At 38.9% G+C, this 25,125-nt stretch overlaps 1 protein-coding gene across 2 annotated transcripts in view; it reads right to left on the bottom strand.

Moving 5' to 3' along the window:
• The window catches only part of LOC127452073 (arf-GAP with Rho-GAP domain, ANK repeat and PH domain-containing protein 2-like), a 154,445-nt gene that overhangs the window by 91,087 nt on the left and 38,233 nt on the right, over positions 1 to 25,125 (bottom strand). For both annotated transcript variants that reach the window (XM_051717252.1, XM_051717257.1), the window contains exons 8-10: positions 24,388 to 24,508; positions 20,904 to 21,082; positions 13,913 to 14,019 (exon numbers count right to left, since the gene is read on the bottom strand). In XM_051717252.1, coding sequence (XP_051573212.1) covers positions 13,913 to 14,019; positions 20,904 to 21,082; positions 24,388 to 24,508 — 407 coding nt within the window. The remainder of the gene's footprint in view (positions 1 to 13,912; positions 14,020 to 20,903; positions 21,083 to 24,387; positions 24,509 to 25,125) is intronic.

Here is a 25,125-nt window from a genome sequence, read left to right as displayed (position 1 = left end):
GATGAAATAGACCATGATGGAAATTGTACAACACAGTCCATTACATATTTGTAGCGCAACATCTGTGTGTTACCTGTAAGCTTCTATTGCGTTTCAATGTCAAAAAAGTCTGAAAATACAATGAAGAACACAAGTGAGGGGAGAAGTCTCTATTCACCTATTATCCATACTAATTATAATGTGAAAAGAATAACACATCAGCTCAAGGAGAGTTTGTCAAAAAATTTGATCTGAACTTTAGGGAAGTAGGCTATACCTGGGGCCGGTTGCATAAAACATTTTGAGACTAGTCTTACTAGTTAGTCGTCTAAAATTTTGGTCATCTTTTTCAGTCAGTTGCATAAAAACTTAGATCGGTCTAATTAAAGACCAAAATGTAAGACAGCAGACCCCTAGGCTAACTTTCATTGACATTCTATGTTGCCATGGAAAATAACAGTTGAGCTGGTGGGGGCTTCAGTTGAGCACTGAAGGGGCTTGAGTTGAGACTTTGTAGAAGACTTTGACTTTTTATTTATTTTTTTATTTGGGTTGAAATCACTAAATTTGTTCATTTGAATCCATTTTGAAGCATTGTGTTCCTCTAATAAGCAAATATTTTCAGCTAATGAAAACTGAATTGAGCGTCCACAGCTATTTTTTTTAAAGCTGTTCAGTGTCTACTAAAGACAACTGTGAGTTTGTTTTATGCAACCGGCTTTCTATGGCATCTTTAGCTAGTCAGACTAATTGTTATATGAAGTCTTAAGTTAATGGCTATGTTTACGCAACTGGCCCCTAGGACACAGCAGGAGGACTGAAAAGTGTGAAGTGTAGTAGAATAAAAAATACATTTCTAATGGTATCTGATCTTTTCTGTTTTTATTTTCTGTTTAATTTTATGGGAATTATTAAATGTTTTAATATTAACATTTATTAAATGTATTAAACACATTAAATGTATTTAATTAATTACATTATATGTATTTCACCCATAATTTTAGATAAAACTACACTAAATTGAATGGACAAATTGAAAATGAAGTAGAAAAAAACTGATTCAGATACATGAACAGATTCATTCGGACTTGACTCGGACTCGGTCTGTTATGGACTCAGTCTTGAATTTGACTCGGCCCCTTTTGGACTTGGACTTGATTGTTTAAAGACTCTGACTTGACTCGGACTCAACTAAGGTGGACTCAAACCCAACACTGCTGTATAATACAAAACCATTTTAGGGTTAATTACCAAACAACAATCCTCTCTTTATTAGAGAACTGCACAGACATTATGCTGAAGCCTGAACCCGGCCCGTAAACAAGACCTTGTGTCCTGACTTGACCCAACCCAATTGGTACGGTCAAATTGAAGACTGAAACGAATTCCCTCGCAAACAGTTCGCTAGGTTATGACTCAATGATGGAGTGAGTGTGTGCATGTACACAAAATGTGTTACGTTAAAAAATAAAAACATAATATATTTAAAATAATGGTATTTTTTTTCAGTAATTACAAGGCTGAAATCAATGCAAAAAGTTGTAAATTAAAAACTGACTCGGACCCGGCCTGAAACCCAAATGCTTGTTGGGTTCCACTGGGCTCAGGTCGAGTAGCAGACAAATAAAAACAGTGAACACCACTTTTTAAATACTTATTATTGCATTATGATTGGCAGTGATGAGAAGCAGTACGGTCTAAATATAAAAGCCAATAATAGCTCCAAATCTACTTCCCATTATGAACCCCCTCTGCGCCCATTATTTTAAATGAGCACAGAGAGCTTGATATGTCATTTCCCTGAAAAATTCAAATTATTTTGGCAACAACTAATACTAAATAGTCTGCCAGCCCCACATCGTTCAGCATTTAGAATGCAACTACAAATAGATCAATATGCTGGAGATAGAGGAAAAAATCTTTACCAGTGCACCCCAGTCAAAGAATGAGAGCGATAGCTTTTCATTGTTTGTTGGTGCGGTTACTGTTGTTGGGTTTTTTTTTGTTTTGTTTTGTTTTTTAGCTGGAGAACCGCATCAGCCATAAAAGGACCATTAAAAAACAAACAAGAAAACATCTCATCGATTAGGCCTCGGCAAATGGCTTCTTTGTTGGAAACATCAGCTAGTGAGAGGTCACAGGCGAGCGACAACACTACTGCACAGCTGTTATAACAGAGCTGATATTTCTAACGGGGAAAAAAAGAACGAGGGAGTTTGAAAAAAACAGATCAATAATGAGTGCATTTCAGATGGATGGTATCAGAGAAGCAGGACAGTCATAATGAGAGAGTAGCTGTTAGAAAAGAAACACAGCAGGCAACAAACTGAAAAAAGACACAAAAGGGAGAAATGGAGGGAGTTTCCTGTGACTTTAATAAATCTCACACTGTCTAGCTAAGCAAGCACTCAATTAATTATAAACAGGCAAAAAAAGTTTTAAAGATTTACATTTTTTCTTGTTTGGATCTTTTATTTAGTTGGAAAAGCACTAAAAGATCACTTGTACCAAGAGGTAAAATTCCAATGTAAGAGTGCTCTAATGAATCAAGACAAGGTCACACCTCTTTTGCAGAAATGTTACAAAAGTGAACAAAACACTGCAGGCGATATGTTATTAGAAACATTTCTGTAACCCATCGTGAGTTCAGCAAAACTTAACAGAGCACAAGATCAGTGCAAGCACCTTCAAAATAGAATTGTAAGGAAAAAGTTCACTGTCTTTCTAGGAATCTGGATTTCTGCAGAAATGGCTGCTTAAACATGATGTCATGATTACAAATAAAGTCTTAATTTAACCCTAAAAGGGTAAGAATAATTTTCCCACATAGGGCCCACATAAAATATTTCCATGTTTTGTTTTTTCTAAAATATTGCATTTTATGGCTTGTAGAAATCATGATAACATTGAAAAGACAGGAACATTCGCAGAGGTCAGCTACCTTCTCAAAAAATGCTGTCGTTACTTTTAGTTAAAGATTGTTGATGCCAGATTTAATTTACAAAGTCACATGTCCTCATTAATTGCAGAGACCCCTTTAAAATGCAGAAGTCACACATGAGTGTGAGTAAATGATGAGAGAATTTTTGGGTGAACTGTCACTTTAAATTTTTGTACCACCCAGATTACAAAAATATTTTAATGGTTAAACCATTTTTGTTAAACCTTTATATTAAAGGGTACATGTCATGAGACATCAAATTGTCCTTGATCTTTTGACATATGAGTTAATTATACTATAAAAACATACTGTAAGTTTCAGATCTCAAAACGTCCTCCTCAACGCATTAAAAGCATTTATTGAAACCAAGCTGCAAAAACCCGTCATTCTCTACGTCTCTGATTTTGTGATGTCAGTCGGGGTACTCATTAATGTATGACCACCTCTACAGCAAGAGATCAACGCTTACTTTTACATCATCACACCCTTGGCCTGCCCACTGATGCTAAGTCGGTAAGCTGGAGTGAAAGCAGGACAAATAGGCCTACTATTTCCTCATTCCAAAGGGGCCTTACACAGGACACCTTCCAGTTGGACTATTTTTAATTACTTTTTTCTACATAAACATGCCCTAGACAGACATCTTTGACCATTGGCATGCATCTCACGCTGCTTTTAAAAGACTCTGTGACAAGTTATTAATCTCAAAAGGAGACCACCATTCTGTTTCATTCAGATGTGCAGCATCTTGCTGTTTTGAGAATAAACGTATCCTGGACACATTCTTGCACCCATCTGCACCATTTTTAATTGTTGGTCTATGTAAACATACACTAGATGGACAACTTTGACCATTTTGATACGTTTATGGCAATGTGTGGTGCGCTTTAAAAGCAGAACAAGTTCAACTTTCAAAAGCACGGCTTGCTCTGCTCCATTCCACTGCTGCCACTGACTGAGAGAACCATGTCCTAACCTTTGTGTAAACAGACATGGAAGATGTCGTGGCTGGGAAGACCAGCATCTCTGCTTAGACCTGTGTTGAAGCATCCCAACATCAGGAAAGAGTACCTGAAGTTTAACAGTTCCTGAACGCATCAGTGCAGGATTATACTGTGTGCATAGCATGTTTAACCGTGGATTATATGTGTTAGGCTCATTTCATAGTGTATTATATAGCATGTATTTGGCTGGTTCAAGTCCTATCTTTCAGGAAGCTCTTTCTTTCTGTCCAAGTCACATCAGCTAATAACTGGGGTACCGAAGGGCTCAGTGCTTGGCCAACTTCTCTTCTATATATACACAACATCACTGGGACCCATCATTCCAGCACATGGGTTCTCTTACAACAGCTATGCAGATGACATGCAGCTCTACTTGTGTTTCCAGTCCGACGAACCCACGGTGACTGCTCGGATCTCGGCCTATTTGGCAGACATCTCTGCCTGGATGAAGGAACACCACCTTTAACTCCTTGTCTTTTCAGCCAACCATGCTGTTGATCAGCTAGGTTCATCTACTCTAACACCATCCAAAATGGTCAGAAATCTAGGGGTAACCATCGCCAGCCAACTAATTTTCACCGACTACATCTCCAAAACAGCCCATTCATGTAGATTTGCACTGCACAACATCAGGAAGATAAGACCCTTCCTTCAGTCGCTTGTCATATCTAGACAGGATAACTGTAATGATCTTTTAGCTGGCCTTCCTGCATGCGCAATTATGCCTCTGCAAATGATCCAGAATGCAGCAGTACGTCTGGTCTTCAACGGACCTAAGAGAGAGTATGTTATACCCCTCCTTGTCTGCAATGTGTTGGATGTGTGTCATGTGTAAACCCTGAGATTAAAAGGCAAGAGAGCTGAAAACTGAGCATTTCAGAAAAAAAAGGGGCCAGAGACATGGTGAAAATGATAATTTTACTAAATTTTGACTGTTTTGGGTGCAAAAAAAATTATAAATGGACCTCAGAGAAAACCATAAATTATATATATATAGTATATCATGACTCCTTTAAGTAACTTGTGGCAACATTTTCATTGATAATCACCCAAGCCAAATGCTTTCTGTAGCTGCTGCTCTAAAGAGGTTTTCACACAAGAGGTCTTCACAGGTCCACCCTAAAATGAGGACCCGAGACCCAACCTCCATACGGGTTCGGATCCACGTTTTATACGGTCAGCCGGGTCCGAGTCGGGTCCCATTACACATACAGAGTTGAGCCGAGAAGACCCGGCCGTGATCAAACAGCGCTGATGATGATGGTGCTATGTGTGTCGTAACTAAGTTGCAACATTGTAAAATTATGATGAGAAAGTGCGGGTGGGAAATAAGGTGAAAAACGGAGCGGAGCCACAACAAGCTGAGTGATGTCAGAGGCAGAGCGGAGTTAAGGCACACGATAGCAAATTAGCCATGCAAACGTTAGCAGCCGTGGCAATGAATGAGCAATCTTTATTATAGTTCAAAAGGGCAAACAGTCGAAGTTATCTTATGCGAGATACAAAAAAACTGCAAAGTTGATTCTAAACAAGTCGCGTTTGTCATCCGTCACCGTATCAGCAAGTGGACTTTTGAAGCTGAAATAATGAGTGGATTAGCTATGCTGTTTCAATCAGCAAGAGAGGAATCACAGAAAACCTGGATGTACTTTACCAACTTTCTTGAAAAGGAGATCAAGGATTTCTTGCATCACGGCCAGGCACAGGGGCCGTGTGTGGCCGTGATGCATATACTAACGTTACATTAGGTAACGTCTGCTTTCACAACTTGTAAATTAACTTAATAACAATCAGCTGTGAAATCTGTGTCGATCGGTTCTGTGTCTCCCAGCTGGGTCCGGGTCCCAGCTTGCAAATAATAGACGGGTCCAGTTCGGGTCCGGCATTTCTCAGTTCTGCATGGGTACGGGTCCAAGTTTTCAAATAATAGACGGGTCCGGTTAGTACATTTCTGGGTCTCTTTGGGTTCGGGCACGAATTTTTGGAGCCGTGAAGACCTCTATTTCACACTGATAGTGTTTAGCAGCAACAAAGTGACCAGAAGTCACTCGTTTGAAATGAAAGAGGGCAATTTTAGGTGACATAAACGACAGCAACTGTTGGTGATGCATCAAAGTTGATGAGAGTTTATGCAAATGCACAGTGAAGAGATGTGCCAACTAGACAGAGCAGCTCGTGACATGATCCATCGGCTGATAAAGAAAATGCTTACTAACATCAACAGTACATGCTATTGTCACAAATGTCCGCCATTTGCAGGTCTGGAACCTGGGTCTCCTTTGTAACAGGCAGGGACTTTACCACTGAGAGGGGTGAGACTCAAAAGCAGAGCAATACAAGGATGGCAGATATCATCCAAGTATTATTGTGAGTCTAAAAATGGAAAAAGGTTGCGAAAAATATAAACAGGATAAAAAGATCAAAAACATAGTTCATAAAGAGAAATCCAAAAACATTCCAAAGTCCAAAGGCAAAAACAAGTACAGTATAGCAAACCAAAAACAGCCAGTGTAATCCAAATCAGATAACTACTCAAGACAATAGCTTGAAACAGATGCTTACATGAGGCAAGGACTCAAAGACTAAGCAAGGAACAGTTCAAAGACTAGGGCTTAAATACACAAAAGACAATTGGATAACAAGGGCACATGACACAGGGATAATGAAACACAGGTGATAACCAGAATTTAGCAAATTCAGACTCAGTCTTACTGGCGACATCTGGTGGTTAACACAGAGAATAGTCCCAAATACTGACATATTCTTGCTGGAATAGCCTCCTTCAGAATGCACTACAGCATTTCAATGGAACGAAGTCAGGAATTTATAAGGCATTTCTTTTGTTTGAGTCACTCTATTTATACTTGTGTTTTAGTTCACTGTCATGTTGCATGCATTTTCAAGATTTAGGTATTCTGCTGTTAAACGTTCAGATGTCTATGAAGTCACTTGGAATTCATCAGTCCCTACATAACTGCAAGAAAAGTTCAAAGCAATTAAAAAGCAACGCAAGCTCATAATATACACCCTTCAGCATAGTACATGTTTTTATTATGAAATATTTTTCATTTAAAGTTCAATTTGTGCCAGAAACGGTCATATTTCTCTGTGTGACAATTTAGAATCAAACAGTCCTGTTGTACCTTCAAGAAACGCCTCCTTCGCATGTGAAAAGATCAACAGTTTTTAGCTTTTTCTCTGGCACAGGAAGCTGGTTTGCTGTCAGGTCAAATGTCGTTTTTAATTCTCCCATCCTTCAATAACAGATTCTTTGCAAAGCCTGCATTATATTGAGACAGGTTAACAACACAATCCATGCTGAAATACACTACACAAACTACAAGATTGGACTGAAATGATCAGGGACCTTGTTAAAAATAAACTTCAGAGTCACGTGACGCCATGCGTGGAGTGGACATGTAAACGGCGAGCTCTGCGCACTTTGCTAGTTTTTAATTATTCAGGGATGTCGAGAGATGGATCGATTATCTGGAGTCATCAGAGAGGGAACTAGCTGCTAATCTGCTAGTGACCAAAATAGACCAAATAAGAGGATTTGGTGAATCATAGTAGGCGAAACAATGTCCGAATTGTTGGAATTCCTAAGCATGAAGAAGGTCGAGATATGGTGAAACCCCTTTACGAGCTCTTTCCAAGTCTGCTCGACATAACAGGCCATAAGCTGGAAATGGAGTGAGCCCACAGAGTCCCGGCTCGCAGATCCACAGAGGGAGACAGGCCCCGATCAATTCTGGCCAAATTTCTGAGATCATCCGATAAAGATCTCGTGTTGCGTGAGGCGAGGAACAAAGGAAAGCTTTCTTGGAAGAACCACAGCATTTTCTTGTTCACAGACTTTGTGAATTCGACGAGAGAAACGTGATCGATTCAAGGAATGCAAAAAACTCCTTCATCAACGGAAGATCATTTTTGCAGTGATGATTCCGGCCAAGCTGAGAATAGATACTAAGGATGGCCACAAAATATTTACATGCCCACAACAAGCATTGTCTTTCATAGAGTCAATGGTGTGAGTTAGCCATTTGATGATTTTCATGTGGCCCCCAAGTGAGCTGTCTTGCTGTACATACTCTTGACTGTCTGAGGAAACCTAGCAGCTGGAGTTTGTTTTGTGGAATGACACTCCTTCAAGAGGCTTTTGCATCGACAGAGGATCGCTTTTGCACTGATGTTCCCGGCCGGGTTGAGAATGAATGCTAAGCATGGCCGCAGAGTATTTGCATTCACAGTAAGTGATGTTTCATAAAATTGATGAACTGAGGAAGTCATGGTGTGTGCCTCCTGTGGCCTGGAGTTTGTTTTGTGAAGTATTTTGTGCAGGTTGTTGGAAGGATTAGGTCATCTGCTGCACTTATAAAACAGCTGGCTCACTGAACCTTCGTTTGACTGTCCGAGGAAACTGAAACAGTTTTTTTTTTTGCTGGTTCCGCTAGAGGCTGGAGCTTGTTTTGTGGAGGAACACACCTTCGATCCAGTTCTGGGAATGAATCTACACATTCTTTGTGTTTATTCTGCCTATTGGCTGGAGTTTTCTGTTATGTTATTCTGCCTCACAAAATTTGTACAAAAGCACCGGACTTGACCAATCCGATAGCAAAATTGTCATGGGGACTCTCGTAGGCGTACATGGACTGTTTGAGTTTAGAGGGATGGGCGGTTGGCACTGTTGTGCGTGGGGTTAATGTGCACATTTTTCTTTTTTCTGTTTGTTCAGTTCGGGGGGGCAAGTTCGGGGTTTGATTGTTGCAATAATGGGGAATGTGGTCTTTATAATCTTGTTTTTGACACACAATCAAGTGTCAAGTGTTAATATGAGCGGACTGTCTTTCTCCACGTGGAATGTGAATGGGTTGGGGCACCCCATAAAAAGAAGGAAGGTTATTTCTTTTCTTAAACGTAAGAAATATGATATAGTGTTTCTTCAAGAAACGCATATTTCCCCGCAGGAAGCTGAAAAATTTGGGAAGATATGGGGTGGGCATGTTTTCTTTAGTGCTGGCTCAAGTAAGAGTAGGGGAGTCATTACAATGATAAATAAGCATCTACAATTCAAATGTCTCAATCAAAGAGTCATTATTGTTTTAGCTGAAATTCAGGGGCCAAGGTTGATTTTGGCTAATATTTACGTACCTTACACTGATGATCAGGGCTTTTTTATAGATCTTAAAGGGATGTTGCAAGCCGCTGGCACCCCTCATGATATAATATTGGGAGGAGACTTTAATCTATTGATGGACTCAGTATTTGATCATAGTGAAGCAAAAGTGTGTAAGCCCCCTAGAGCAACATTTATGCTTCTTAGGATGTATAAAAATCTTGGTCTTGCAGATATTTGGAGACTTTTGAACCCATCTGGTAGGGACTATATATTATTTTCATCAGTCCATAAGATTCATTCTAGAATAGATTTTTTATATATATATCTAAGTCCCTCATTTCATCTGTTGTTGACTGCTCAGTTGGAAACATCTTAGTCTCAGATCACGCCCTGGTGAGTTTAGAGGTGTTGCCACATATGGAGAAAAATAAATCATATAGTTGGCACTTTAATGTATCACTTTTGCAAAATCCTGATTTCCAACAAATGTTAAACACTGAAATCAATGTCTATATGGAGACCAACTGGTCCTCAGTATCTTCTGTGGGCATGGCTTGGGAGGCACTTAAGGCATTCTTAGGGGTCGGATCATACAGTATGCCTCATTCATCAAAAAATCCAAAGCTTGAGAACTCATGGAGTTGGAAGGGAATATTAAAAGTGCCAAGGCAGAGCTGAAGTGCCAAATATCATCTGATGGCCTCAGAGAATTGACCTGATTGAAATACAGATATAATATTATTTAGTCGTGGAAAATGGAGTTTTGGTTATTCAGGGCAAAACAGTCATACAGGGGGACAAAGCAGGGAAGCTTTTGGCTAGATATATAAAGCAGAGAGAGTCTTTTTCTATCATTCCCTCAGTGAAATCTGCTGGTGGTGAAATATTTACCGATATTAATAATGCTTTTAAAGAGTTCTATCTTGATCTTTATAGTTCCACATCTTCGTCTACTGATGAAGATATTAGAAACTTTGTGGAACCATTAGAACTCCCTAAATTGACAACTAAGCAAAAAAAATCTCTTGATTCTGAGATAACCTTGGAGGAGCTTGACGAGGTATTTAAGGCCCTGCCTACAGGCAAGGCTCTGGGGCCAGATGGTTTTGCTGCTGAATTAGATATAATAGATCTTATGCTACAGAATTTGCTCCACATTTGCTAGAAGTTTATACAGAATCAATAAAGAATGGAAAGCTTTTGCCAACCATGACACAAGCCTGGATCAGTCTGATTCTTAAAAAGGACAAAGATCCAAGTGAGTGTAAGAGTTACCATCCAATTTCCCTGATCCAGCTAGATGTAAAAATATTGTCAAAAATTTTTGCTAACCGATTATGTAAAGTTATGACATCTCTTATACATATAGATCATGTGGGGTTTATTTGGGGCAACAGCTCTTCTGATAACATTAGGCATTTCATCAATATCATGTGGTCAGTGGCGAATGATCAGACTCTGGTCACTGCCATCTCACTTGACGCCGAAAAGGCATTTGATATGGTAGAATGGGATTATCTTTTTAAGATTTTGGAAATATACGGGTTCAGGAATACTTTTATTGGATGGATTAAGTTACTTTATAGAAACCCGGTGGCGGCGGTACAAACAAATTGATTAATTTCAGATTATTTTACTCTGGATAGGGGCACCCACCAGGGTTGCCCTCTTTCCCCATTATTGTTCTGTCTTGCCCTGGAAACATTAGCAGCCGCGATAAGAAAGGAGGACGATTTTCCAGGGGTGACGGCGGGAGGTATGGCACATAAGCTTCTGCTTTATGCAGATGATATTTTATTATTCATCTCTGACCCTACTAGATCTATCCCTTGCCTCCACAGAATTATTAATTCCTTTTCCAAGTTCTCAGGATACAAAGTCAATTGGTCTAAATCCGAAGCTTTGACAGCGTACTGCCCAGTAACGGCCTTCCAGCTGGGCGCCTTCCAGTGGCCCAAACAGGGCATTAAGTATTTGGGTATTTTATTCCCAGCAAATTTGTCTGATTTAATTATAGTTAATTTTGACCCTTTAATAAAAAAGGTTTTCGAGCAATGTGGGCAGATGGGCTTCACTACATTTATCGATGATTGGGAAGGTTAATGTTATTAAAATTAACTGTATTCCAAAAATCAACTACCTGCTACAGTCACTCCCTATAGATGTCCCCCTCTCTTTTTTCAAGGAATTTGAGAGCATAGCAAAGTCTTTCATTTGGAATGGTAAGCGTCCCAGATTACATTTCAGTAAGCTGCATAGGCCGATTGACAAAGGTGGGCTAGGCCTACCCAAGATTTTGTTTTATTAATATGCGTTCGGTCTCAGACATTTGGCTCATTGGTCGCTTCCACCTGAAAGAGCCCCTCTCTGGTTCTGTATTGAACAGGAAGTTATTGCTCCTATTTTGCCATTGCAAAGTCTTTCTATCAGTCAAACCAGAGAAGTTAAATTACACCCAGTTATCTCGCATTTGCACTCGGTATGGACAAAAGTGTCCAGAGTATTTAATTCGGATATTTATCTAAATGTTGCCTCGAGCTTATGGCTGAAACCCAAACTATGTATTAATAAGTCCCCTTTCTGCTGGTCAGAGTGGATTGTGAGGGGGGTTACTACACTCAGTGACCTACATGAGAGTAGTGTGTTGAGATCCTTTGAAAATTTGGTTCAACATTTTGGGATCCCCAGATCTCAGTTTTTTTAGGTATCTACAGCTGCGCCACTTGCTCTGTACTATTTTTGGGAATAGCATACATCCCCCTAAAGCGGCAGATACTATAAGAGTGGTGATTACTGCTTTTGGAAAAGGTCATGAGGCATTAGTGTATTACTCCCTGTTAATTCAGAGTCTGGAGGACGGAGCCTCAACCACTCTCAAGAGATTATGGGAGAAAGATTTAAACTTGGAATTGGAGGAGGGAGTGTGGGCTAGGTTTCTAAAAATCATCAAGACTGCATCTAGAGACGCAAGGGTGCGCCTTATGCAATTCAAGATTTTACATTGGTTCTACTGGACCCCCTCTAGATTGTATAGGCTTGATCTTAAAGACACACTCACCTGCTGGCGAAGCCAATCAGAGGATGGAGACATAACCCATGTCTTTTGGGGGTGTGTTGAGATCCAGGAGTTTTGGTTAAAGGTTCAGAGTCTGGTGTGCAATGTATTAGACACTCGGGTATCATTTTGCCCCAGACTCTGTATTTTGGGCGATGGGGCGGTCATCGACATTGAAAATAGACACATAAAGAGTTGGGTCTTAACCAGTGTCATGATCACCAGGCAGATCATTTTAAGGGGTTGGAGGTCGGCTGAAGCACTCTCTTTTCAGGAGTGGTGCTCAGAGATGGGAAGGGTGGCGGCCTTTGAAGAAGGGTCATTTAGAAGAATGGGGAGGTACAGGGTGTTCGTGGAGAAATGGGGCGGGTATATGTCATTTATGGATAGATGATTATTATTATTTTATTTTTTTATTTGTTTATTTATTTATTTATTATTTTATTTTTATTTTTGTGTGTGTGTGTCTATATCATTTGTGACCACTGTGATGTTGTTGGGGTCAGGGTGGGATTGGGGATTGGGAGGGGTAATAGTGGGGGTTAAGACTGATTTTATGTATATATGTTTTGTTTTTCGGTGTTCATTTATGTGAATCAATACAAAATTGTTAATCTGAAAAAATAAACTTCAGCCACTCTTTTAGAACCTCGGAATCCTTCAGAAGGATATGCAAAGCACCAGGTGATAACTACAACCAGGAACAGCACAAGGTTTTGCAGATTTTCCCACATATTACTTTTGGTCCTTCTGGTGTTTGGGAATAATAGCAATAGTCATGGCCTTTTTGGACTGGAGAGGAAGTTCTGAAAGTTACAATATGTTCTCATAGTACATCAAACTCTTCTATTTCAAAAGATCAAAGAAATTTTGATTTCTCATGATATGACACCTTTAATTTTAGAACAAAATTTTAGGGTAGATATGCAGTATTTTGTTCTCTCTAAGTGGCACATTTCTTAAATGCAGTAGATTCATCTCTGGTAAGCTTTCATGAACTTCTCTTGTTTTTCTTGTCAAGTGTTTTTTTTTTTTTAACAGTAGACTTGTGAACACAGCAGCACATTCTTAGCCCTCATAGTAAGGTTCTTTGTAAGCTGTTGGAGGACTCTTTGTCATGTTCTTACACTGTGAATTGCAGTTCACCCAGTCGAAGTGAAAGTAGAAATGGTGCTGAATTTATTCCAGGAGTAAACCGCCTGACTTTGGGCTATGGGGAACCAAGAAATCCTTTTGTAACTCTTTCCAGACTTATGAACTTCAACAACTCTTCTTCTAAGGTCCTCTGGAATCTCTTTTGATCTGGCCATTAAACTTGAATAGAATGCAGTTGAAGAGTGGATCAACAAAAATGAGTTTTTATGTGGCAGGGCAGGTAAAAGCCACACTTCTTTCTTTCTCACAACCTTATGCAAGTAGCAAGGTATGAAGGGTCACATCTATAGCAGTTAATTTACTATTCTGCAAATTATGAAAGTATTTCAAACATGAAAGTGCTGATGATTTATGTAACCAGAGGCTGTATATGAAATTTAGAGCAACCTCTCTCATAATCTGATGAAATTTCTGGAGGCGCTTGAGTAAATAAATGAATATTTATACTAATGTTAACACTTAATTTACTAAGTCTGGCCTTGGGTGTAACTTTGATTATGAATTTCTTATTTACCCCAAGACAAGTAATATTAAAGAAATCCAGGTAAGAAGCTTAGCTCTACTCGAAGGTCATGAAATGTGTTTTAAACAAGATTTAATGAGTGAAAAAAACAATTTGTTATTTTCAATCTATTATATATTACTTTTTAGCAGCTCACCAAAAGGATTTGAAAGGTGTAGTGATCTCAAAGCCCTTCCTCTCAACCTGTTTTACACATGCAGCAGTCAGGTCCACCTCAGCAATGGCCAGTCCAGCATTAAAGTCCTGTGAAGAATCAACAAACTCTTAATTTTTCATGTCCATTTTTGTAAGAAACAAAACAAAAAAACAACAACATTAGGAAGTAAAATAAAGAATTCCAAACCCATTGGAATTAAGCTTATTAGTTACAGCCATGTGAACAATCCCAACAATTTAGTTTAATATATTCTGTTTGGCTAATCAAAACATTATAGCAGGAGTGAATCAAGTGAATAATAAAAAAAAAACTTCTAAAATAAACTATAAAACATTTTCTATATGCAAGAAACGTGTGTGTGGAAATGGTCAAAGGGAGCACAGAATAGACGATGAACTCGCTGGTGGGTGAATACCTGCTGATCCACTGATCAGAGTGTGAATGAATGACAACATTTATTTCACACAAGAACAAGCAAGAAATAAACAGCAAAATTTTCTTCCAAACTTTACCAATTACCTCAAGGGTGACAATATGAAAACCTCTCAGAGGACCAAGGGATGTTTCTGAGAGGGAAGGAGAGAGGAGAGAAAACGACACAACAACAGCCAGAGGGCTACTATATCGTCCTTTTCAAGACAATATTTGGACAGATAGTATAAGTAGCCTACGGTTACTTGTCGTTCAATAGGGTGAAGTTTTCAAAGTAAAGCTCATCTTTTGAAAGAGTCCACATTTCACATTTCAGAAGAATCGACATGATTTCTGAAATAAAGCATTAGGACACTTTTGGAAATATAAATACATTGTACATTGGTTGTACATTGGTCCCAAAATGTTTCAAATTTGTTACGGAAGTTACACTGTATTTCAATAGCTCCCTGGCATAAGGTGACAAAAAGTATTTTGCCAAAAGCGACAATGTTCTTTGTGACACAGGGCGCCACGCCTGCGCAGAGCCCTCGGATGTGCGCTTTACTTTTGTATCGCTCATCCGTGGCCCACTCTGTGTTTCAGTGAAATCACACAAAAAATACAATCTTATTGGATGGAATTTTTTCACATTTTCAGGTTTGAAACACGGAAATAAACTATAGTGCGGTAAACTTATATAGAAGAAGTTACTGTTTACAAACAAACGCTCACTCCGGCGCTTTATTTTGGCAGTGGAGAAAGGAACTGCTTTCTATAGGCACTTCAACTAAATTGAGCTGAAAATGCCCAGAAAGTGTTATTTGTGTGGTTGAAACAGGGCGTTTCTGAAAGATTATATGAGATCTGAGCTATCAGGATAAACTCAGAATTGTACATATTTTATATTTCAGGGATCACCGTCATTGTTATTGTGTCTGCTCTTATTAGACCCAGCTGCTTTTGGTATATTTGAACTTTTTATGAAAGAATCGCACAAACTCTGATCGAAAATTTTAATTTCCAAAGTGCAACAGCTGTGACAGATATGAGGCCAAATATGACTTATGGGACTCTGTCTCCCATTACAGCACATAGGCTACTGTTTGTGAAAGGATATGTAAATAAAAACAATGTCATACTGCTTAACTGATGTCTTTGCAGTACTTTTTAATGCAGTAAGTAACAATTATTAAATTGAAAAAGGCTGAAATTAAGTTTGGACATGGAATATGATGATATTGAAGTCAAACATTATTATTTACTGTATGTGTGTTAATAATCTATGCATTAAAGAAACATATTGTATGTCTGTTGGTAGTTCTCATTTATACACTGATGAGCCAAAACATTATGACCACTCACAGGTGGTGGCCGTGTATGTGTTCGTTTACCAGGGGAAGTGATGGCACAAGGATGCACTGTGGGAAGACGACAAGCCATGGTGGGGTGTGATGGGAGTGTGATGCTCTGGGCAATGTTCTGCTGGGTTCTGCTGGGAAACCCTGGGTCCGGCCATTCATGTGGATGACAATTTGACATGTGCCACCCACCTAAACATCGTTGCAGACCAGGTACACCCCACCATGGCATTGGTATTCCCTGATGGCAGTGGCCTATTTCAGCAGGATAATGCACCCTGCCACACTGCACACATTGTTTAGGAATGGTTTGAGGAACATGATGAAGAGTTCAACGTTTTTCCCTAGCCTCCAAATTCCGCAGATCTCAATTCAACTGTGCATCTGTGGGATGCACTGGACCAACAAGTCCGATCCACTGCGGCTCAACCTCACAACTTACAGGACTTGAAGGATCTGCTGCTAATGTTTTGATGCCAGATACCACAGGACACCTTCATGGGTCTTGTAGAGTCCATGCCTTTGCGGGTCAGCACTGTTTTGGCAGCACGTGGAGGAACAACTATATTAGGCAGGTGGTCATAATGTTTTGGCTCATAGGTGTATATGCCAAATTTTTCAGGCTTTAGAAGTGTTCTAAATGTGTGAGGGTTTGTATTCATCAACCTGTTACATGTCCAGCATAATCATACAGCCATACTGAATCAAGTTAAATCTTGTTAAATCTTTTTCTGATAATTCAGAACGAACCTACATAATTTCTTCACTGTTAACCATAGATATCCCTTCATAGTAACTTTTATTAACATCAACAAACATTATTATATTATGTAATGCTTAAAAGATTATTAAAACGTCAGTGCTGCCCATATCCACCACTGAAATCTGCTGTTAATAAGAACACGGAAGCGCGGTTGAATGTGGTGTGACCACAGATATTCATACATAGATGCCTCATTCGGATGGTTCGGATACGTCAACCGCGGCGCCATCTTGGAACAGTCAACAAGGAGAGCTGTTTGAATTTAAGTGAATGGAGAAGAAGCCTCAGACCGCTGCATAAACTTTTTTTTTTTTTTTTTGTGGAAACAGTTCATCATGTAATGAACTGACTGACTGGGTGCAAATTTTCAGTGTGTTTGCCATGATATATTTATTTGTAGAGGACTTCATTTGCAGTTTGCTAAGGGGAAAAAAAACAACCTGTTTTAGAAGTGAAGTCAGGATTTTTTAGATCATCTAATATACTGCCCAATGTTTTTGGAAAATCAGATAATCTGGAAGCTGGCTGGAAAAGACAATAGACATTTGCAGACCATATCTGTCAATTTACATTCATGTACTGATGTACGGCTGTTGACTTAACGTGGTCTATAGAAGCAGCTGCTAATATGGTATCTACGTATAGATACTATGGGTGTGACGTCAGAGTAATTTCATCTATATCTGTGAATGGGAGAGCACAGCAAATATTCTTTTTGCGCTTCCATTTTCTCAAAGAGCAAAATAAAAATCCACTAAAAAAAAAGCAGTCCAAGGAGAGAAAGATGCTAAATTTGCCATCACTCCCTCAGTAGCTGTATTTGAACCCCATCGCAGCAGTGTTTCTTTGAATTAAAAAAAAAACTGAAAATATAAAAAAGTTTGCTAGATTGAAGCTGCTAAATGGGGCATCATCACCTATAAAAAGGTTCAATTGGCTGAAGATATAGAAATGCCCCTGACATCTTATAATTGTCCTTTTGGACTTTATAATGTTAGCCTTCAGAGACCTTACGAAAATGGCATTACAGTTCCATGTGCTTAGGCTATTGTGTTCTTTGTTTTGGAGCAAGTAGTTTAAGTTAGGAAATCAAAAATCGATGTAGTACTAAACTGTAGTGGTGTCATGTGATTTTCACTGGCCAGTTAGGTTGACTTTCATTACCTTGGGGAAACATCATGCCCTGACTACAGAGGAGAAAAGGGCGGCACATTTCATCCTCTCCAAGAGGGAAATGGGGAAAAAAACAGCATCCTGGGCAGCTCGTTCATCTTGTTAAATTAAATACTCCACTTCACTGAACATGAACCGAGTTACCCACCACCACACCTTTTCCTCTCTCTCTTTCTCTCTCTCTCTCTCTCTCTCTCTCTCTCTCTCTCACACACACACACACGCCTTCTCTCCATCTACATGCTCCTTTGTGATTTCTTCAACCCTCAACAGCCACTGCTGTCTTCACCTCCCTCTGCTGTCCCTCCATTCTTGTCTCTCCACCCAGTTCCTCCTTTCTTTCACTCCCTTTTTCCTTCACTTTCCTTTTTCCCCTCATTCCCTCTCTTTTTCCTTAATTCCCATTCATTTTTCTCAGCACTTGTCGGAGTGATTTAACCACGGAGAGGATTTAAAGTAAAAACAATACAATCAATTTCCATTTTCACAGCTCTCTTTCTCTTTCTCTCTCTCGCATGCTAAATCGGCTGACGAAAAACAATTTTCTTGCAGAATGAAGACAAAGATGTTTGCTCGTGCTAATATGGACAATAATTTAAGACAAACAGATGATAAAGTGTGTGTGAACGTGTGTGTCGTCTATTCACACTGAATAACATTCTCAGCTTAATCTAATTTAAAACTGAGACCAATTGGGTATAGATCAAATACATATGCATGTGAGATGTCACGGTTTTGTGTGCATCGCAATAACGACATTCTTCACATGCACATATGGGCTGCTTCACATGCTAGGAAGTGCATAAGAATGTTACACACTTACAAACATGAAGTTTTAGTTCTTTCACTCCCATGAGAAAAACAGTTTACTTCAAGCTGTTCCAGCAGTGTAATTAAATGCACAAATAAACCTGTCAAGGGTAGATCAGAATGTCAAATAAAAGTTTGAAACCCAAACATTCGTCAGATTTAGGAAAAAAATGCACATTCGATTGCTAAAATGAGCATAACTTACATTATTGGGCTAAAACAGGTGCAGAGCAACAAATAAAACAGAACAAGAGTTTTTCGAGACAAGTTTTAAAGGTTGAATTTCCTTTTAAATTGAAAAACTGCATCTAAACTGCATCTAAACTGCACAAGAGACACCACACAACAGTAAAAGACGTCCATCTAGTGCATGCTTACATTGGAAAAAGACTGACGCGTTCGGAGTGAACAGCCCCCATAGGTAAAGGTCTTTGGTGGTTGTGTCTTGGCTATGCCATGCTCACTTAAGCATTAGGTATGTATATACAACTGTATTTAATGAAAAACACTGGGATCACGGCAGTATTATGAAGCTTGAGTCCATGGTAGTACTATGGTAACAGTATAGCCTACTGTGCAACACTAAGAATTTAACATAGAATCGTCTATTGAAGTGTTTCTTTTCTTGTTTTACTTTTTTACTTAATATTTGAAAATATGAACTTGCACATTTGTTAACAGACAGATTTGTTTTTTGCAATAAACAATCGCTTCAACACAGTGCTGATGGTTTATACTGATTTGTTGCACCCCCTTGTGAATGTAGGAGACAACGATGATTTAAAAATCAGATGTCTTTTCATTTTTTCCCCTACCTGAAATAATGTCTTTTAAAATGTGAATATAATTCGAATTTTGGTAATATTTCAGTGAAAATTTCTCAGCCCTATTGACAGCCCTACATATAGAGATTCTTTAATTTAGTATAAAATAAATTATAATAAATCTACATGCTGTGGTGCTCATGTGGCCAGTGCCAGTTCGAATCCGGCTTGCAACAATCCTCTCCCACCTCACCTGTACCTGTTCCTTTTAACCCTTTAATGCATACCTCGGGTCTTTAGTGACCTGGGACCTCATTCCACCACCAGCACCATTTTTGGAGTTAAGCCCGCACCAGTATTTCTCAACCTTTCTCTTCTGAATAGTTTAACTAAAAAATTTGGCAAAATAAAAATATAAAAAATTTGCTTTATTATTATTTTTTTGTGCTTCCATAAATCATATTTTATGATTATTTAATATCTAAATTTTACTATTGTTTATTACAAGACAACTCAGTACTACAATCAAACAAATGACTACTATATCACATTGATTTTCTGTGTGACAATGGTGAATTATCAGTATTCCATATGCGAGTACACATAAATATAATACATGCTATTTATTACTCAATGTGGCACTGATATTTCAATGATTGGCTTGATTTACATTTGACATTGCTGTTTGACGAAGAAGCAATGTGGAAGTAAACTATAGCATGTGTAACATATGTACACTATGATTTGGCAACTGTCATTTGGATTCTTTTCTAATTGTCTTGAAAATGTTTTAAAAATGTTAACCTGTCTATGCATTTTGTAGCTCCATTTGCGATACAGAAACATGCCAGGTCTCTAAAGATCAGTGTATGTAATTATGTTTGGGGAAACATCCATGCATTTTAGGGTTAAAGGGATAATAGCCAAAAATGAACATTCTCACATAATTTTCTTATCCTAATACCATCCCAAACTTGTATTACTTTCTTTCTTCTGTGGAACACAAATAAAGATATTTTGAGGAGTATATGATGTGTTTTTGTAGATACAATGCCAATGGGGTTCAAAAAGGATATAAAGGAAGCATAAAAGTAATCCATACGACTCCAGTGGTTTAATCCATGTCTTCAGAAGCATTACGATCAGTTTTGGGTGAGAAACAGATCAAAATTTATGTCCTTATTCACTATAAATCTTGACGTCCGGCCCAACTAGATCACAGTGCAGGCTTCAAGAGGGAAAAGCTGCATTTGGTTCACACTGGGTACTCAATCCAGCTATTACTGTACATCAATGAGATGTGAATTTTAATTTTCTAGTGTTAACCATCAACCTTTTGGTGACCGTAGTGGTAATTTTGGTCTGTTTCTCACCCAAAGTGATAGTACCGCTTCAGAAGACATGGATTAAACCACTCATTAACTCCTCTATGGAGCTTGAAAGTTGTGCATCCCACTGATTTACATTGTACGGCCAAAAAAAAATACATTCTTCAATATACTGTATCTTTGTGTGTGTTCCACAGAAGAAAGAAAGTCATATGAGTTTGAGACAGCATTAGGTTGAGTAACTGATGAGAGAATTTTCATTTTGGGGTGAACTATTACTTTACTAAAATATAATAAAAAACAATAAATTGATACAGATAAACAGACAGACAGAAAGATTGAGGTACATTAAAAAGCAACCTGGTCTGTTTTGCAGAGCCTGAAGATGGTTCCCATGAGGCTGAGGTACACTCTTCCTTTGAGGCCACGCAGCTCAACGTAGCTGCTCTTGATTGTGTTATTTTTGCGAGGATGATGGGAAATTGAGGACTGGGAGCTCACTGCAAACTGCAGAACCTCTAGCCAATCCTGACGTTCTCCTTAGAGGAAAGACAAAAGATGGAGGGAGGTAAGAAAAAGTGTGAGTGCCAGTGGAGGTACGCTGTATCCTTTTTGATGTATGTTAGTGTATGTGCAGGTATGTGTGTGTGGAGAAACACGGTGCCATGGGAATAAAAGGGAAGGAAAAAAAGAGTCTAATATTATTGTTATACTTTATAAACTTCCAAATCTGCAAACAAAGCAAGTATGCAAAAGCCCAAGTGCCTCATTGCTCTGTGCCTGCCTGTGTGTGTGTGTGTGATGGGGGAAGGAAGTCTGAGAGGGTTCTCTTGTGCTGTGTTTAAATAGGACTACAGGGGCTTGAACAAATTCACTCGCACACATAGTAGCCAAAAAACATTAACAGCTGGATACTCATATCCTCTGCAGGTCTACAGCACCTGCCACATCCAGTGAGAGAAGGTAAGACAGAGACAGAGAGAGAGAGAGAGAAGGAGAGAGAGAGATCTAATTTTATAAAAGGTGAGGTTTTCTGTGTACATTGTCTTTTTGGACAAGATTCAAATTCTGGTTGTAGTTCACAAATGATCTTTCAGGCACAACTTTAGTTTGTGTTAGATTGATATATAATCACATTTTACTCATTTACCGTGTTTAGTTTGTTAAAGGTAATGTGTGTACATTTTCTGATGTTAAAATATTTGCATATTCAGGGGCATATTCAGAAAGCTTGTTTGAAAACATTTATTTCTGCAATTCCGTTCGGTGGTGCTAGTGACGCAGAAATTACATACTTCAGCTTTAAACTGGGATACGAGAAATAATTTTATTATTGAAAATATGAAACACATCAGCTTTAAATCTGATGTTGTCCATTTAATGATGCCTTCAATTACATTTATTCTCCTGTGTGTGCCTGAATGTGACCAAGCCTTCAACAAACAGTGGTGAAGTCAACAATGCAGTCCCATTGTGGCATGTGTTTACGGATGTTTATGGTGCTCACAGTCACGAATCTTGAAAATTGGTGTCTACAAAAAGTATTCTTTCCTCTTCTCCACAAGAATATTGCTATTCACAAAATATAATTCTCTCTCTCTCCTCTCTCTCTCTCTCTCTCTCTCTCAGGGTTCACCTGTAGATCTCCAGAGCTGAAGACTGCTCGATCCCTTGAACACTAATTCTCATTCTTATCTGTTTTGCTCATCCCACCTCACCACCCACTTCCAGTTCTTTCATTCACTCACTCATTCTCTCTCTCTCTCTCTCTCTCTCTCTCTCTCTCTCTCTCTCTCTCTCTCTCTCTCTCCTGCTCTCTTGTGTTTGCCGTTAGATTGATGACTCTCTCAGACTGCTGTAAAGCTGTTTAAAGATGCATGAGCAGATCTGACCAGCTTTCGTTCTTTCTCTGTGAATTCTTCTGATGGTGAAAAGTCCAGTTAAACACAGCCTAAACGGACTTCCCTCTGATTAATTCACTTGTCATGGGTCAGGGGTCATCCTACAAGAGCTGGGTGGGGAGGTCCGGAGGATGCCATTATTTGCTGATATTCTGGGACAATATGGCACACAAGAGTGCTATTAGCCTTAGATTTACTACAGTAATTACATCAAGGAAAGCATGGGCCATGTCAATAATGGGGTAATTGATTGGCTCATGACAAACCTCTCACCCTTTCACTGTCACTTTTACTGCAAGGAGTCAGCAAGAGCTAAATAATCTTGCCAGTCATCATGGCCTTGAGACAGTCAAGTCTCTCTATGTATGAATAATGCAAAATAATGTATGCTGCATACTTTAGTTTACACATATACAGTGGCTCCAAGAAGTATTTGGAGACTTAATGGTCTATAACTTGGGCACCACTAGCCAGACTGGACTGGACATAAAAACATTGGCTCAACCAATGCTGGGAGTTTGGAGCTGGACTATGTTTGCTGAACTAAAGCAAAAGGGGGATTGTTTTTTAACTATCAATCTCCACTATCACTTTTACATTCTTTCACATTCTGAAAGTGAATGTGGAGATTTATAGTAAAAAAGGACTTAAATATTGATCTGTTTCTCACCCACACCTATCATATCGCTTCTGGAGATATGGATTTAACCACTGGAGTCATAAGGATTACTTTTTTGCTGCCTTAATGTGATTTATGGAACTTCAAAAGGTCTGGCAACCATTCACTTAAATTGTATGGACCTACAAAGCTGAGATATTCTTCTAAAAATCTTCGTTGTGTTCTGCAGAAGAGAGAAAGTCAAACATATCTGGGATGGCATGAAAGTGAGTAGATTATGAGAGAATTTTCATTTTTGGATGAACTATTCCTTTAAGTAGAAGACTATGCTTTAAATACCACTTGTAACACCTTAAACCCATAATGTGGGATAGAGCCAAAGAGCCCTAAAGGGATAGTTCACCCAAAAATGAAAACTATTTCATCCCGTCCTCACCCTCATGTCGTTCCAAACATGACCTTTTTCTGGGGAACAGAACAGGAGATGTTAGGCAGAATGTTTGCCTTAGTCACCATAGTCACCATTCACTTTAAGTGCAATTTTTGTTCCATACTAACAATGGCTAAAATTTTGCCCTCATTTTCATTTTTGAGTGATCTATCACTTCAAGTCTGAAAAACATGAGAGTAACTGAAAGTAACGAGTAAATGATGACAGAAGTTCTATTTTTTATTTTATTTTTTATTTTTTTTTAAGGACTGTTTTAAATAAGACATGTGTAACAGGGGTATAATGGGAAAGGAGGAGGCGGGAACTGGACGAACCTTCAAAGTAATATTTCAAGTAAACAAACAAAAAGACACAAAACACAGATTGCCGCATCTGGCTGGATTTATCCCTCTCCTCGGCTGATTAGCCCGTTTGGGGGCCGGGCGTGCGTAGTCACGGCCCGGCCTCGCCCTCCTCCTCGTCACAACATGACTGCAGCTTAATTATGAATATAAGAAAGAAAACTATACCATAAAATGCACATGCAATGTTGTGACAACAATATGCACCACATGGTGTTTAATGTAGATTTTAAATCTGACACTATCATGATCGGCATCTTGATTGTTTAAGCTCATTGTCAAAATATTGTGATCTCTCCGAGTCTGACTGTCTTCTCTCTCTCTCTCTCTCTTCTCTCTCTCTCTCTCTCTCTCTCTCTCTCTCTGATTCAGTGTGCTGTGGATGATCTAGTCAGAGTACAATCCACACTTTTCCTTTGTGATATCTTATTGCAGAGATATTAAGGAGATATGCATAAGAGTGAAAAGATGAGAGAGGGAGTGAATTGGTTTTAAAGATATTAATAGAGGTGGATCGAAACTCAAGACTCACCTTCTTTCTCTGCCCGAAACACAAAGGTTCTTACAGAAGTGACCACCTCAAACTTATTCTCACCCAGAGCTCGAACTTGTTTAATTGCTGAAACAGGAATAAGGCCCTTTGAGTACATCTCCTGCAGATAATGAGAGAGAAAGAAAAACTTTTCATTGTACCCAGCACATTCATCAACAGACTGTCAGGTCAAAGGTTTGGACACACTTGAATGAATATATGTTTCTCATGATCTTAAAAAACCTTTTGATCTTGACAAATATAAATTTTGTCCATTTACGAATTTCTTCAAAAAATTTAAATAATTATTTTCTTAAAGAGATGAGCTGGACCGGATATTGAGGAAAAACAGCCATCAAGTGCCCAGCATATGGGGACTCCTTCAAGATTACTAGAAAAGCACACTTGGTGGATTCTACATGAAGTTGGATAAAGGAATAGTTCACCAAAAAATTACAGTTCTCTCATCATTTACTCACCCTCATGCCATCCCAGATGAGCATGACTTTCTTTCTTCTGCTGAAAACAAAGATTTTTAGAAGAATCTCAGTTTTGAATGGTGACCAGAACTTTGGAGCTCCAGAAAGCACATAAAGGCAGCATAAGAGTAATCCACACAACTCCAGTGGTTTAATCAATGTCTTCTGAAGCAATCTAATCGATCTTGGGTGAGAACTTTTTCACTGTATATCTTGCCATTGCAGTCTCTATGCACAATCATAATTTTAGGCTCGATTA

Source organism: Myxocyprinus asiaticus, chromosome 2, assembly GCF_019703515.2.
Source record: "Myxocyprinus asiaticus isolate MX2 ecotype Aquarium Trade chromosome 2, UBuf_Myxa_2, whole genome shotgun sequence".
In the NCBI taxonomy this organism is placed as follows: Eukaryota; Metazoa; Chordata; class Actinopteri; order Cypriniformes; family Catostomidae; genus Myxocyprinus; species Myxocyprinus asiaticus.
This window is presented reverse-complemented; position numbering and strand designations above follow the sequence as displayed.